At 39.8% G+C, this 16,626-nt stretch overlaps 1 protein-coding gene across 1 annotated transcript in view; it reads right to left on the reverse strand.

Moving 5' to 3' along the window:
* LOC131592372 (synaptotagmin-1-like) overlaps positions 1 to 16,626 on the reverse strand; it is a 336,297-nt gene that overhangs the window by 82,328 nt on the left and 237,343 nt on the right. Inside the window, exon 5 of the mRNA XM_058863843.1 lies at positions 4,339 to 4,523. Coding sequence (XP_058719826.1) covers positions 4,339 to 4,523 — 185 coding nt within the window. The remainder of the gene's footprint in view (positions 1 to 4,338; positions 4,524 to 16,626) is intronic.

Here is a 16,626-nt window from a genome sequence, read left to right on the forward strand (position 1 = left end):
ACAAAAACACTAGGGCCAATTGTCACTATGTTGCACCAGCAGAAATCTGTACTAAGACCACTTAAAACACTTTAGTATGGAACACTAAGAATTTAATTCCTGAGCACTGTACTGAGATGATGTGAGAGCCCACAGCAAGTTTCATGACACAGCAGTCATTTTAGCAACACTTAGAAACTAAGACATTAAAAAAACCCACATTGCTTCTGTCTACTTTTGATGTGGTGACATTTATACAAAAAGGAAATATAATTAGCAAGTTATTTTTATGTGCCGATCAATTTTAAACTTGAGCTTTCTGGTACAGTTTGACTTAATATTTAACTATAGAAGGAATGATAACCTCTTTTCTTCCACCCTCCTCCAGCCTCTCCTCAAATATATATCCAACCAAAAAATACCCAATCAATTTAGTTCAGCCTCTTGATGTGTGTATCAAAGCTACTACATGTCCATCTCTGCTAAGGAGACAGAGCTGTCAGGAGACTACGCATGAGAGCTTAAATCTAGGTGCGTCCAAATAGCAAAATAAACCTACCGCAAGTGACAATCCAGAACAGTCATGAGACACAACATAGACAAGGAGGACATAGGAGGAAGAAATAAAAATTAAAACATCCACACACAAACGTTAGTAAAAAACATGGAGAAATGACCTTTTTACAGTTGTACATTCATTAACAATTTTGCCTTCCCTAGAAGGAATCTAATCCTCCCCGTGGCCCTTGGTAGAGCTGTATACTAGACTTGAAAAAGTAAGCCTTGCTTACAATGGAAATGGGTCTCAAAACTGAAAACCTAACCTTACTTTCAACTCATCTCCCATTCCACCTCAGCTACAGTTTTTGATAATCTTCATATAAAGACAGGTTCTCTTTTGAAATTGTGTTTAGGGAAGTAGGTATTTCAAAGCACAAATATTCCAAAGGAGACAAAAAGTTTATTCCCTTTCTGTAATATCTAGCTTTCATGTGTAACTTTTGAGCTGACTGTCTCTGTGCCAAAAGGATCTTGAACTATGCCAAGTTACATGGCTCTATAATGATTTGGCATGGATGGGCATGAATAAAAGTAGTTCTCAACAAAAAAAATCCAGACTAATATAAAAAATATATTTCCAGGAGCTGTTGCTTTCAGTTTACCAAATGGCACTCTCTTTCAGCTTCATGTGCCTACGGAACTAGGATCCAGCAAGATGCCACGTGACTAGCCTGCTATTATGCACTCTTAGCTGAAAGCAGAAGTAATTAGCACTTGCAGGATCAGGCCTAACAATGACTGAAGTAGGTTTTTCAGTTTTTGACAACATTACTATTGTATGCTGCCCTTTATAATGGCATTAAATTTACATCTTACTCTTCAATTACTTATTTAACATTTTGCTTCCTTGAAGAGCTAAAAGGCATTCTTATTATTCCCCTTTCTGTTTTATGCCAGAGCCTCAAAAGTGCTTCAATTCTCTTAACTGAAATATGCTACATTTAGCATTGCCTTGAGTTCAGCTACGTGTATTAAAACCTGCACTGATAAGTCAAGATTAACTGTTAGAATAAAAAACACGTCATACAGAAAAAATGACAGCCAAAATGTTGCATTAGGAATCAAGCTGGCAAAAGTTATTGAATGCCAAGGAACTAAAATCTGCACACTGTCAGACTGCTAGAAATGAATTTAAGGTGCTAATATAAGAACCTCTTAGCCTGGGTTTGAAATCCCAGACAGTGAGGAGAGGTGGCTGGAGAGTTGGTGATCTGCTTATTAAAGGTCTGACATTTACATCAATTGTGAATCTACCCTCCTTAGGTTTAACTGTGCAAAACAAAACATGCCAGTTAAATCCCAAAATATCCAGGCAAATGTAAGTTTAAATAACTATACCAATTATTTTTAACGGAATCATCTTAAAATACCTATCTGTGCAACGTTTCAAAGTCTCAGCTCTTTTTGTAGACAAAAGATGCAGGATTCAGCTTTTTATCAAATTTTCTCATTAAAAAGATACAAATGGAACTCAATAAAATATGTAATTTTGCATTACAAATACTTATTTTCCAAGAATCCATGGTCATTTATCCAGGTCCTAATGAATATAATTAAAAACACTTAATAATACATTGTAAATACAACAAAGGTCTTACATGATATGGAACAAATTCCACATAAATATCAATCAACAAATTGCACATTATTTATCCTATGACAATGTATTAGGCTTATTATCATTAGCAGGACATAACGAAGTTCTCAAGAAATTTTTCCATCAGCATTATCAAAGCAGTTCTTTCAAATTATTCTGGGTTCAATGGGAGGAGCTAGCTAACAGTAGCCTAGGATAACCCAACAACTGATGATCTGATTTTCCATACATTGAGGGGCAAATATCTCACAATATCTTAGCAATAAAAGCTCAGAACAAAGTCTATACATCAAATACAGGGATTAATTCTAAATCAAAGTGCTTTAAGAGGGGTTCATTTCACATTCATCATAGGGAGAAAAAAAACACCAGCATATCTTCTTCAAGGGAGAATTCCTAATTTCTGCTCTAGTGTTTTTTGAGCTCAGTCTTACTAATCTTTCTAACCTTGGAATCCCTCCATCTCCATTAGTGATTTTGTGTACTGAGGATGCTTTTCTCAGGTATGAATTTGTCTTGTGTTGGTGTTACTCCAATACACCGGTGTGGCACACGAAGCATTGTATCTCCAGGAGGAACCAAGGCTCAAACTGTGCACCAGTGCAGTATTTGAAGTACTCCACTTGCAATGGGGATGTAAGGGTCTCCAGCACTGGCTTTTATCTTCTTGTCTCTGAAACTGAAACTTGAAGTGTCTTGGATAGCTCTACACTTATCCATACTTTTCCTCCCCTTACCTGAGCTCCTTTCTGACTCCTCTCATGTGATCTATTGCAGCTCATCATCAGATTTGTAAGGCTTCCTCACCCACTCTCCCCATGTTGCTCTTCTACTAAACCCTAATTGCCTGCAAAAGCATGCTAACCTGTTCCAGGACTCTTAAGATGGGCTCATGAGCCACACTGGTGGCTGTTCCATCACTGAGCAGTGCCATTTCAGCACTTCTTCTGTATTGGTCCACGTGCCTCTTTAGCTACCGTGCTTTAAGATTCTCTTCTTGTATCCTGTTCCTGACCAGCTGGCCCTAGTTCTTGGGTTCCCAGCTCTGACTTGTATTTCTGATCAACCTGCCCTCAGCTCAGCTTTCTTCTATACTAGATCCCAAATGGTGGAATCATTTTATTCCTCAACATGCTTTTATCCTCTCTTTTTGAGTGGGTAATCCCTCCTGTTGCTGTAGCTCAACTTCCCCAGGAGTCCTGGGAATGCAGACTTGACTAGGCAATATCTTTAAAATTATTTGCTCCTACTTACAAGGGTTTGCAAAGCAATTTCTAAATTTCTTCAATCCTCCTTGAAAAAGCTCTTTGTCTTTTTAGTTTGGGAAATTTCTGAGCTTTGAGGACAAACAGATACTTCATGTTTATTTCGTCATTCTGCTGCTTATTCCCAACAGTTTGCTCCACGAAGGGCAATACTAAAATCCCATGAATAAAAAGCTTTGTTTTCTCTCAGGAAGGTGTTGGTAGAGTCCGTGGCCCTTAGTAGTAAGCCCTGCAACCTCTGCTTCTCTTCCACGAAGCAGATCTGAAGGACAAGATTTTCTGCCCTTATGAAAATGATGCTGCTCTCAAAGGACATGATATTAATCTTCTTCTCCAAGTTACTCAGCTGCCTTACAGCTCCCAGTATGGCCTGTTATCTTTAATCTGCTCTTCTCTAGCACAAAATGAATTCTCCAAACATCACTGTGTTGAATGTCCCTGTGGTTTTCCTTTTTCATTATTTCCCCTTGTTTCTGACTCTCATTTTTGTCTCTATACTATTGCTTCCTTCTCAGCTGAACTTTTGTGTAAAAAGAGATTTAGAGTTCACAACTACTTTTCTTTATCATGTAATCTCAGAAATACTGTTAGTAAGATATACAAACACTGTACTAGGTCTTGAAAAAAGTACGGTGAAAATTGCATAGTTGCTCTGGTTTTGAAGCAAGCAGGATACCCTTGATAAAATCGCCCCTTAAGGATGAGTCATTATATGCCTGCTCATGTTTTTTTAGCAGAGCAATGAAATTGGCTGGCTGCTTCATCAGTGATGCCACACCCAGGTTTATCCCTTGTGATATCACTAAGAAGATGCTGTCAATCAGTCCACTCTTCAGAGAGCCACTACTGAGACAACAAGCACAGCTTTTTCTAGCCACATCAAACAGGAACCTTCAAATGCAACCCAGAAGTTCAGGAAACAGAGAGGTACTTTACCTGGTCCTTCATGCTTTTCCCTAAATCTTTAACATCTTTCATGTTAATAGCATTCTTCCCTCCCTTCTCCTTTCCCTTCTTCTTGTTCTTCTTTTTGAACAAGCATTTCTTACAGAGACAAAAGCAGCAGGTGAGGATTAATAGGACTGCAACTATGGCTATGGCTATTAAGGCCCAAGGTGGCACTGGAAGAGAAAAAGACACACAGACAAAAAGAAGGTGGTAAACTGTTAGTATGGTTAAATGCAGAAACAAGCACATTTCTCTCACTAAAGAGAAAGCCGTTTTTCAATGAAAATTCCTTGCAGAAATACCTGAGATCCTTTCTAAAATATCCTGTCATCATTTATATATTTCTCCCAAGTGAGCATTTGCCCATACAATGCCAACTTAACACATCTATCTATATACAAGTCTGGCGTCACATATCAAACTTGCAGCTATTTTGATTCATCAACCATCTGAAAACAGTATATCCAAAATATTTACACTGTGCAATCTGTAAAATGCTCAGCAAATTTAAGCAATTACTTGTTTCTTTCTTTAATTATCTCCCCAACCCACCTGGCATTGTGGCTGAATCGGGTGGAACTGACTGGAAATTTCCCTTTCCTGGAATGGTATCTGATCCAAGCAGTCAGTTCTAATGAACAGCCCTTTTCCTCTGCCCACTGCTGCACTTGACAGATTCGCAGATTCCTCGCAATAGCTGCAGGTCAAGGTCACCAGTGAAGTCTGACCAAGGACAAAGGGCTGTCCAATCCACAGGCATTTGCTCTATTTGGCATCACGCCCTTAACACTAGCAAAATTTCAGCACGCAGCTATATTCTCACCTGTACTCTCCTATAAACAAAAGATTGTTACATTTTTTCATGAAGTTCAGGATGCAGGACATGGCTGAAGCATGAATAAATAAGAGAGAACACTTACTAGCACAAAATGTTCCTGTTAAAGATCAGAATTTTTGGAAAAAAACAATTAAGATGATACTTAAACACAAGTACTCCAGAAGGCAATTATCTTCACACAAATCAGCTTTAATGACCACTGATTTCCACATTTAAGCAGAACACCTGACAAAATTTTAAATCATGTAACCTATAATTTTCTAAAAATCTTGAAATGCACTCAGTTGGTCTGCAAGATACTCAGTGCATTACCTAAAGGTCTCTAATATGATACAGAGCTACAGAGCAAAGCCAAAAAGTGAATCAAATTTGACATGTTGACGTCAGTGAATCACAAAATGGAATGGACAGTATAAATAGAGAAAATTAATTGCCTAAAGGAGCTAAGAGGAGTGCAAAGCATAGTCACTGGAACTTCCACTACAAATTACCAGTTCAGGAAGATGACAGAACATCTACACCTTCCTTACTCTGTGTTTAATGAACTTCTTTTCTAACTTTTATTCAAACAACCCTAATGACAGATAAAAATGCTAGAGAATAGTTAAACAATAATTTCTGTAATATTTTTGTGCCTCCAATTGTTCATTAAATGCAGCTGCTATAAAAGGAAAGCTATACCATATGTAGAACAAATGAGAACTGATTACTAAATGAATGGTAAGAGACAAATGGTGAACAGATTAACAGATGTTTATGGGATGTATTTTATGAAGTCAGCAGCAGCAAGTCTGCAGTTAAAGCTGCATTAGATCTGCATTTATCACAACTTAAAATCTGTATTTCATGCATTAGTACTTAATTTTGTCTTCAAAACTGGTGTAGTACCATTTTGTAGCACAACTGACTGTTCTACATTTTTTCACCCAGCACTCAGAAACGTAAACCCATCATCTTTCACAAGAACTATGTGCTCTATTCAAATTCTAAACTTCCCATGTATACTTTGTCTGTTAGACACTTAGCACCTGAAACTGCATTTACCTAACACTGTATCTAAGATAATGCACAGGAGTTATATCAAAAGGAAATTAATGATGTGCTCAAATTTATCAGCTTTTTGTTTCACTGATTTGTCAGCAGTGCCTGAAGCAGGAATAGGGGGAGCAGCAAGAATATAGGGTGGGGTTCTGCCAGCAGGATGCCACTCTGTGAGTTAAGTGAAGAGGAACACATCAAGTGCAGGTAAACTGTGAGAATCAATGGGTTGAGGAGACTGGGAATGTAGGCATTAATAGCATAAACACATATGCATCCTGCAGATTAAAAAGCTTGTGTAGGTAGTAAATTCAAGTGCCTTTGTGCTGAAAGTGTTGTATCAGGTGGTAGTCTGGCACTGCTGCCTTGGTTCTCTGGAGCATGAACAATGTAGGGTACCTTGGGGAACATTTGAAACACTTGCAGATACCTCAGCTTCTTTTTTTACATGTGTTGTCTGCTCTCATCTGTTTGTAATTTAATCTCACCCAATAGCTCTTATGATGCAATTAAATGATCATTGAATTAATATCTGGGACACCAAGAGTTATGCAGAATTCTTTACTTATCTCTTCAGAGAAAATATGCTTCCTTTTTTTATTAAAAAAAGCATAAGGACTAAAGTAAAAAAATTGGGATGGCACAAAATCTGGACATTTACAAAACCACTGCAAAATTCAAGCTTGAAAAAAGAAAAAGGAATGGATTATTTTTCCCAATAGAAGTGTACTATCTCTGTCAAGGAAATGGCGCATTTGAGCATTTGTCGACAGACAATCAATGGATGTAAATAATAGATTTAAGACAGGTGAAACATACAGTTATCATTGGCTTTGAAGAGATGTTTGTTTCCTTTCAAAAGCATGATGCAAATATTTTAAAATGTTAATAATTTTATGTAATATTGACAAATTTCCCAGGCTTTCCACAGTTTTTCTGCCTGTGCTCCCCAGTTTATGATGTTGCCAGAGGAGCCTTAAATTCAAAAAAAGATAAGGTCTCAAAAGCTACTTTTCTATGAAATTATCTCCAGGTGGAGAGACTGAAGTCACTAGCCAATTTAGAAGACTCAAGTCTGCAGCCTTTTATTTTTCAGGCTGCTGTTTACCAATGGTTACTAGTATCTATAAAAATCTTATCAACAGCATAAGAAATTTCTGTTTATGCAGTGGCTCATTTTGAAGATCCATACTGATTAATTTAAGTTGGACTTTAGCCATGCTTACACCAGATTTTCATAGAATTATATTTTACCAGTGGACAACAGTGGGAACCTACAGTTTGAAGAGTACCTCCATCCATATTATACCAGTTTGACCAGGCTCAGCATTTTGAAACCTCAGGACATGGTCTCTGGCCATGAACCATTGAACAAAACACCTCTGTGGCAGATGAATCAGGGTGGGTGACCTGGAAAATGCAGATCTTGACCCAGGGATAAAGGTGTCAGGGAGCCAGAAGCTTCTTGTACAGCTTGTGTTACCGACTGCCTGCACAAGGGGGTGCTTTGAATCAAGCAATACTTACCCAACCAAGCAAAAGCTATTGGTTAAAGGATAATTAATATGTGTGTAAACTTTCTGCTGTTTCAGTGCTATTTTCTTTGTTCTACTCCTCTGGGAAAATACAGAATACTTATTTTGAAGAAGCTGTCATGAATGTCTACGTGATTTGGTGATTCTACAAAGCTCTTAAAGACAAATCTATAAGGGGGGATTTGCTGAGTAGCAGTTAGTAAATAAGGTCTTGAATTAGTGTTATTGATCCAATCCAGAGTATGCTCTAGGACTTCAGTCAGAAATGCAGGAACGAAGCCTATTTGTAAAAGGAGAGTGTAGAGATAAAGAAACACATGGCTTACTCCTGGGCAATAGCAGGGCACTGAAATGAGTAAGCTCTAGAAATGTGCCGAATCAAGGCATTTTTGGGTACCAATTTTGTATACTTCACTCATATTGAACAACAGTCAGACACAGATGCAACTAAATGTGACCTCTCTTATCCCTCTCTGTTGCTTCCTTCTACTAATGCCAGCCAGAGTTGTGTGCATATTGTGAGTCATTCGATGCACTTGATAGATTTCACAAATAAAGCAGCTGTGATGCTCTTATCATTTTAGTTTGGGCTAAGGAGTCTGTTTACAAGTTTTATCTCCAGACCATACCCATAGATCATGCTTGTACTCGTGTTCTGCAGCGATCTGTAAGGGCACAATAGACAGAGTGGGAATATATGTTCCCAGAGGTCTCCTAGTGATGCAAAAGGCAATTTGCCCATGAAAGCAAGCCTAATTCAAAGCACTGCCCCTACAAACCTCGAGTCCTCAGGACTGACTGCTGCATTTCACTGACTTGCTTCTACTGAGCTGCACTAGCTTGTGTCACAACCTGTCATGAAATCTTGATTCTCTGAGCATGCTAGATTCAAAGGGAAGGATGTATTACTGAGTTATTCAATTTAAGAGCTACAAATTTTGTCCTTTATATAAAGACATCCTTATTTGGCTTTACACAAAATACTTGGAGAGGTACAGGCCTTGGGTCTAAAACTGACATTTCCGCTAGATGATCTAAAATTATCAAATGCCTTGGAGGACATTTGGCTGCAGAGGAATGACTTTAAGGGGGAAGTCACAAAATGTGAAACAGCATCAAAGTGCTGCAGTCTGGGAAAGAGAATAAAATCCTTAATCCTAATGATTTTCTTCCCTTTCTGAGTGCAATGTCAGAGGAAACCTTACGAACTTAGAACATAAATACAGGGAAGGTCAATGAAGAATTGAAGAGAAGAGCTGAATTAAAAAGCGAAGACTCCCATACCAAAACCACTGTTCACCAAAAATTCCCAAATAAGCAGCTCCATTTAGACTGTGACAGCAAAGGACAATCAGATGATGGCAGCTTCCATATCATTCTGAAAAAGAGGCCCATAGCATGTTGGAATTGATAAATACTAATAATCTATGTTTCAGAGGGTGCATGATGCTTAACAGAAACCTGCAACTGCCAAATAGCTGTATGTGAAGCACATTGCTGTAATCTAAAGCTCTGGTAGCCTGAACATGGGTGCACTGGCAGTTTTAGTTTATTAAACCGTAGCTTGATTTTAGCTTTTTGCACTTACAGCTTCTAATCAGGGAGCAAATTCCATATATAGCTTTATTCAGACTTTCTGTATAGAAATTCCCTACGGATTGTGCTCTGGAAATCAATTTGCCATTCATTAGGAGCTAGTTATAGAAAATGTCCTGAAAGCAAGGACCCAGGTAAAAGATACCACTACCACAGCAGAAGGAATACAAAGGTGATCAACGCAAAGAAAAGAAAATGCTGATACATGGTAAAGTGACTTATGAAAGACAAAAACCGAAAATACACACTTGCATATACTGATGGTTTAAATACTAGCATTCAGGCTTATACAGCTACATTTATTTCCACCCCAGACACTCTAATGTGTGACTTCTTGTTTCAATAGCATGTTTGCAAAATATTACTTATACTTTCCTTTTTTACTGCAATCTACTGCAATTTTTTTTTCTGGTTGAAGTTCATGCTGCTACCTTTGACCCATCACTAGAAAGAACCATTACTGAATAACTTAATGAATGCACTCAGGCTCGTATTTCTCCCCTTTATTTTTTGAGCATGTGCAGTTGCATAAGACTCTCTCTGTGAATAGCTTATAGAAGTTACTGAAGTTACTTAAGAAGTTAAGAAATTACTTAACTCTGCTGTAAGATGTATGTTCTGACAGTGAAAGATCCCCACAAAAAAAATCAGCCCGTGGAAGTGCACTGATCAGGTGAGTTCACTGGCTGAATATACCCCTGCCTATAGCTTTTTAGACATTATCATGCAAAATTATGTAAAATTTCTCTGACCAAACATTCCATTCTTTGCCAATAAACCCACACTGAATTTAACAGTAATCCTTGATACAGCTACAAATTTAGCCAAGGTGCTTGGGCTGTTTGAGAATATGATGTGCCTACTGTATGCTCAAAATCTGGAAGTCAAAATGCATAAAAGAACTAAGATATTTACCTGAGGGCAAACCCACACCTACTATTGTAATTTACAGGTCATTTATATTCATTTCTGCTGGTACTAATTCACCTTTTACAGCATGCGGTATGTTCTGTCAAAGTAAAATACAATTACCCAACATGGTATCTTCTTCCTGCAAAGCACAACCATTTGTCTGTGTTGTTCCTCCCTCCCTTTTTAATGTGTTTTTCTCCCTCTCTCCCCCAGTTCCTCACTGCTCAGTCTCTGCCCCTTGTCTCTGGAAACACTTAGGGGAGAAAGCAAAAGAAAGCAAGATGGGAGAGTCCAGGTGAGACAGGACGATGAAGCAGCCAGAGAGGAAGTAAAGCTGCTGAGATGTCTCCTACTTGAAGGAAGTAGCTCAGAGAGACTGCAAAGGCTGTCAAGCTTAAATGTCAGGTTTCATCTGTATAAGTATCACAATGAAAACAGTTCCTGTGTTAACCTCCACATTCCCCCCCTCCACCCCCAGTCCAAATGAGACTGTGAGAGAGTAAGAGCAGAAGAGCTTTAGCACAGCCCTGGGCTCTGCCGGCTCTGTCACTGCTGCTTGGGGCTGCTCTCTCAGCTCAGCCAAGGCACCACCTCTTTGGTGGCCACATGGCTCCTCAGCAAGGTCCCTCCTGTGGTCTCTGGCACCTGGCTGCCCTTCCCAGCAGTGCCATGCTTCTGCAGGGATGTCAGCTCTCCTCCTACCCTTTCACAGCTCTCAGCCCTCCTGCCTGCTCCAGCAAATACAGAAATTTCTTCCACTGCCCTCTATGACAGATGATACACCACATCTGGAACACAGTGACCCAGAGGAGGAACCAGCAGCCCAGTGTCCTGCTGCATAGCATGTCCCTTGGGAATGACTGTAATGCTGGCCAGCATGACAAATGAAACAGTCCCCTTATCCAGCAAAACCTCTAGGTCACTTCATACAGAAAAGAGTGTAGGGAAAGGAATGACTTTGGTGAAAGGTATTTTCTAATAATCCAGTAGGGTGGTTGTAGCCGAGCGAGGGTCAGTCTCTTCTCCCAGGTGACCAGTGACAGGATGACATGATACAGCCTTAAGCTGCACCAGGGGAAGTTTAGGCTAGATACTGGAAAAAAATTCTTACAGAAAGAGTGGTTGAGCATTGGAATGGGCTGCACAGGGAGGTGGTTGAGTCACCATCCCTGGAGGTATTTAAAAAAGACTTGATGAGGCACTCCGTGCCATGGTTTAGCTGATAAGGTAATGTTGGGTCACAGGTCAGAGTCAATGATCTCAAAGGTCTTTTCCAACCTAGTTTATTCTGTGATTCTGTGAGATAATATTTTTAGAATGATGACTCTTATAGGTTCATATGTCTGTTGCCATAAAACTTTTAGAATTAAAAAATGAGTTCAGGATCTAGAAAATTGCCAGAGACAGTGCTGGAGCACTCTGAGCAGCTGGGAAAGATAAAAAAGGCTGGAGCCTGCAACCATACCTCGAAGCCAAAGAGGTTTGCTGAATATTTTTCAAAAACTTTATGTACTAACAACAGTTAAGGCCAAATACTTCCTTGAGAAGGGACAAAATAATCCATGAGGTTCATATTCAACTATGACAAACAAATATGTAGAAGTCTGAGATGACTGCTTTCCATCATGTGAGCAATTCTGTTCTGTGGTTAAAATGATGCCTTAATTTTCAGTTTTCATATCTTCCAGATTCTGTATTGCATTCATACATAACTCTGAACTTCATACAAAGTGTTAGCAAGTTCCTCTCACAGTGTAGTTAGACAAGACAATCCTTTTCAGCCTGAGAACCATTGCAGCTTTAGGCCAAAAAAGTATGAACAGTGAATTGAGGAGAGCAGTTTGGGAGGATGGGACTTCATAACCTGAAGCTGTAACTGGACAATTAACCCAAACATGTAAATGAACCAGAACTTATAAAAGTGTGAAAACTCATGACCCGTCGTCCATCTTGGGTAGGGCCTCGGCCAGGCCCTTGTACTGCTTACGTATCCTTTGAAGGCCTTTTTAACAAATACCTATTTTATTCCTTTAATGCTGTCTAGCCTCTGTTCTAGGTACCCTCTCAAGGCATCAAAAATATCTTTCACTTTTCTTGTGATATCCACAATATATTGATTGCACCTCTAACCTCAATGGATAGACTGTAGGAAAAAAGAACAGTAAAAAAAATCTGACTTGGAACTGGAAGTTTCAAAGGGACAAAATATTCCAGTCATATCAATCCCAGGACTCAAAAATCAAGAGAATAAGCCTCAAAAATAATGCAACTGATAGGAAAAATGAATTATGCTTATGTATGTTTGATTTTCTTGTTTATTCTTTCTTGCGTATACATCTTTGATTTCACTGTATGCAAAGAACGCTGGTATTACATACTCTTTTTCAGTTTTTGAACATTTGGATAGATTGTATGACATTTTCCTGGTCTGCCCTGTGAACATGAGAGTCAGTAATGTATTTCAATATTTGAAAGTGGAATCACATTTCTTGCATTCTAGAATTAATCATGCATACTACATATGAATATTATAAATTCCCACATGAAGTATGAACTCCATTGCCTAGGAATAAAGAGCTAATTTGCATACCTTTTAATAAAATACTATGCAGGGGTAAAGTCCTTCAAAAGAGGAACAGTTTTGTGAATTCTGACAAGATGAGCTTACAGAAACTCTGTGTTTGCCAATGTTCTTTTAACACATACAGTCTTAACACAGGATGCTATTACACAATGACTTAGGATTTAAAGGACAATAGCTACTATTAAAAGATAACAAACATTGGAGTAGTACATCAATTTTCCAGTGAAAGTAAGAACCAGTTTCATTTCTTTCTGATATTTAATATTAACTTCAAAGCTCTCAAATAGAAACAGTTCATATATAGCAATTTTCACCAGTAGATCACAAAGTGTCTAATAAAGGAAGTAGGTATCTGAACTTCCCAGGTGGAGACACTCATACACACAAAATAAAAGTACTTTGGTTAGAACACAGAAAACAGTGTGGGAGCATCGGAGCAGCAAAGTTCATGTCACCTGCGGGTCCTAGGCACCCACCCACAAGTATAGGGAGCTAAGGGCTGGAGGATGTCGTGCACATGGTGCAAGCAAAGGCCTGGGCTGCAATGGCAACCTTGGATACCACCAGAGGTGGCACCCCCAGTACCACCCTGGGGTGCATAAACACTGCTTAGGGCCCTGGTAGCACAGAGGCAGCACAAACTCACTTCCAGAACAAACCCCTTCAGCACACCAAATCATCAGCACTGTGTGCCATTAAGACAGCAGAACCACACACATCAGAGGTGCCCTGCATCCTAGCATCAGGCCCCTTAAGGTTGTAATCTTTCCAACACATCTCACTGGCACCTCAATTACTGCAGTGCCAGGAGCCTTGCTCAGCCCTTAGGGCACCTGCTGCTCTCTGCTTCTTCCCAAGCAGCAAGTCAGAGGACCACTTTCAGATTTTCTGCATGGATGCTTCATACAAAAGAGTGATGCTTGAAGGACAGGAAGGAGGCACTTCCTACCTTGGTGTGAAACAGTTACTACCTGTAGGGTAGTTACTGTGCCACAGAGAAGATAATGACATGTCTTGCTCTGAAAATGTTCCAGCCTTGCAGAAGCCTTTGGGATCTTAAAACTTAATTTTATCATTAAAGATCTGTAGCACAAACAGACTTTAATTTCATTTGTCATGCTCTGCTACTGTGGTGCATTAATCCTGGATAGATTCTAGGTGTCTGCCAAAGCTGCTCTATCCCTCCTTAGCTGGGCAGAGGAAAGTAAATACCACCAAAAGTCCTGCGTCGAGATAAGGACATGGAAAGACCACTCACTCATTACTGTTGCAAAACAGACTCAGCTTGGGGAAATTAGCTTAATTTAGTAAGGTATGGGAATAAAACCAAATATTAAAACACCTTCCCTTCACCCCTCCCTTCTTCCTGGGATCAACTTTTCTCCTAACATTCTCTACCTCCTCCTCAACAATGCAGGGGGACAGAGAAGGGGGTTTGCAGTCAGTCTATTGCACATCTCTACCCTTCCTTCCCACTCCTGGAGGGGGAGGACTCCTCACATTTTTCCCTTGCTTCAGGGTGGGGTCCCTGCCATGGGAGACAGTCCTCCACAACCTTCTCCAACAAGTGTGCTTCCCATGGACCGCAGTTCACAACCGGCTCCAGTGTAGCGCCTTCCCTCAGGGTGCAGTCCTTCAGGAACACACTGCTCTGGTGTGGCTCCTCCACGGGGTCACCAGTCCTGCCAGCAAACCTGCTCACTGGGGGCTTCATTCCCCACTGGGCACAGCTCCTGCCAGGAGCCTCTTGAAGTCCAGGCTTCCCATAGGGTCCCAAACTCCTTTAGGTCTTCACCTGCTCCAGTGTGGGGTCCTCCATGGGCTGCAGGTGGATCTCTGCATTCCTGTGGATCTCCACGGGCTGCAGGGTGATATCCTACCTCACCATGAGCTGCACCATGGGCTGTAGGGAAATGTCTGTTTCAGTGCCTGGAACACCTCCATCCCTCTGCCCTGACTTGAGGGTCTACTTCTTACCTGAAGCTTTAGAAACAATCTTTTTTTCTTTCCTGATTGCCATTTTATTATCCAGCAAGCAATACTGTAACTAGAATCCATACACTCTGATGTAGCACTGGATTATAGAATACCACAAAGTAAACAGAATTCCCTCCTCTTACACACCAAACTGATGAAGCTACCCAGTGAAACAGGTCTGCTGCTCCTTAGCTTTGTTGCCAGTTCAGATTTCAATTTCCCACCTCATTAAAAAAACTGGTGAAAGTCTCACTGAAATTTACAGCCTCTCCATGTGAAATCAGGTCAAATGTAAAAATACTTAAAATGTAAAGTACTTCTATTTTGTAAACAATCACACTCTCTCCCATAAAGGTATGACAGCCTTTCCTTTAGGAAAAGGGAATCTTATCTTTTGCTTCTATCCATTACACAGACCAGGAGAGCTATAGTATTGACTTTGAACAGATACTAAGCAGGTTCTTACGTCTGTTTTTATCCAGCCCTTGAAAAGGCCTGTGATGAACTTGCTTTTTTCTACATCTGAAAGGTAAGATAAAGATTAAAAAGACTCTTCTGCAGCCTAGAATGTAATATATATATATATATAGATATAGATATGCATTGCATTGCACATGCCCTCTGCTCATTAAAGAAACAGATGTATTCTGCAGTTAAGGATTTAGGGAACAAATAATTTCAAAAATTTATTAATACTTTCAGACATAAAAGCCTTTGTTGGTGTTTTTCTTTTTTTCAAATTGGTTCAACAGGAAGCATTCACATACTTAAGTATAATAAACAGTGAGAAAGACCAATTTTTAATAGGCTGAGGGCCTTTTTCATATCTTCAGAGTCCAGAATGATTTACCAAAAATTAATTGCATGGCTGTAGTACTGATAAATCAATTATAAAAACAATCAAAGAGAAAAGCAAAACCAATCTCCTTCTTCCAGAGAGAATTATGTTAATACAATTGCAGTATGTAGGCAGCAATTGACCATATAAGAAGCCATATTTCTTTCTGTGACAGGAATATCTCTCAAAAAGCTTATTTCTTTTGCTGGGCAGTAGTGTACGCCCAGTAAAATCAACCAAATATCTGCATTTTTTGATCTGTTATTTTAAATATACAGGTAAAACTTTGAACAAGATTCTTTCATTAAATATTATCATTATTAACAGACATTCCTTTGTATGTGGGTAGTGCCTACAGGCACTGACTCAGAAAAAATGCCTCACCAGATCAGTCACTGCACACAGATCAAAAAAAAGAACAATCCTGCCTAAGAGGCTTTTCAGTGAAAGGGCCCAAGCCTGTGTGTGGGCACATGCCCATCTTGGTCTGACTGCCCACAAGAGCTGTGCCCTTCCCAACCATCAGCCTACAAGAATGCACCAGACATGCCCACTGCCGGATCCAGCGTATCCAAGCACATCACGGAGCTCCCCTGTGCCTGACCCTTGCTAAATGGCCCTTCTATCTTCTCAACAAGCTCCTCCTAGGATCCTGTCCACCTAGGGCATGAATGCCCTCTTTCTGGAGGGAATCCACCCAGAGAGCTTGGCAGCTTCACATCTCACCAATGGCCAAGCTTATGGCTATGGATGGGCCCTGAAACAAAGGACACAGGAAACGAAGTGTCTCTCTTTGCCAGGACCCTCCAAAATAAGTGCCTAAGCTGATTGTACTATTGAAGCACTTGTAGTTTGCCCCAGACAAGACTATATAGTCTTGTCTGCTTTTTTGCATAAATGGTTGTATGGCAAGCACTTTCACACTGAACTTTCAGTGTGAGATTAAATTTCCAGTCCC

Source organism: Poecile atricapillus, chromosome W, assembly GCF_030490865.1.
Source record: "Poecile atricapillus isolate bPoeAtr1 chromosome W, bPoeAtr1.hap1, whole genome shotgun sequence".
In the NCBI taxonomy this organism is placed as follows: Eukaryota; Metazoa; Chordata; class Aves; order Passeriformes; family Paridae; genus Poecile; species Poecile atricapillus.